This window comes from Penaeus monodon, chromosome 25 (genome assembly GCF_015228065.2).
Source record: "Penaeus monodon isolate SGIC_2016 chromosome 25, NSTDA_Pmon_1, whole genome shotgun sequence".
In the NCBI taxonomy this organism is placed as follows: domain Eukaryota; kingdom Metazoa; phylum Arthropoda; class Malacostraca; order Decapoda; family Penaeidae; genus Penaeus; species Penaeus monodon.
The window spans coordinates 18911999-18912227 of NC_051410.1; the positions used below are offsets into that span (position 1 = coordinate 18911999).

Consider the following 229-nt stretch of genomic DNA (forward strand, 5'->3'; position numbering starts at 1 on the left):
CTTCTACAAACCGTTGAATGGGTAGTTCTGTGCCTTTTTAGACTTCCACTGGTGGCAAAGAGACCATTGCATATTGTGCCTTATGTGTTCTCTGGCCAGTGTGTTTTTGAAGTGTGACTTCAAAACACTCAGAGAATTAAACTGCCTGTAATGAAAGAGATTGTTCATTACACTAATTTTCATTGGAAGTCCCTTTACCCCCTTTACCTTAATCATGATCAAAAGGAGG

General features: G+C 39.7%; 1 protein-coding gene across 1 annotated transcript in view; it reads right to left on the minus strand.

Annotated features, from left to right (window-relative positions):
• The window catches only part of LOC119589339 (zinc finger protein 236-like), a gene marked incomplete in the record, with an annotated part of 34598 nt that overhangs the window by 9935 nt on the left and 24434 nt on the right, over positions 1 to 229 (minus strand). The window contains 1 exon segment of the mRNA XM_037937958.1: positions 12 to 145. Within this exon segment, the coding sequence (XP_037793886.1) occupies positions 12 to 145 (134 nt within the window).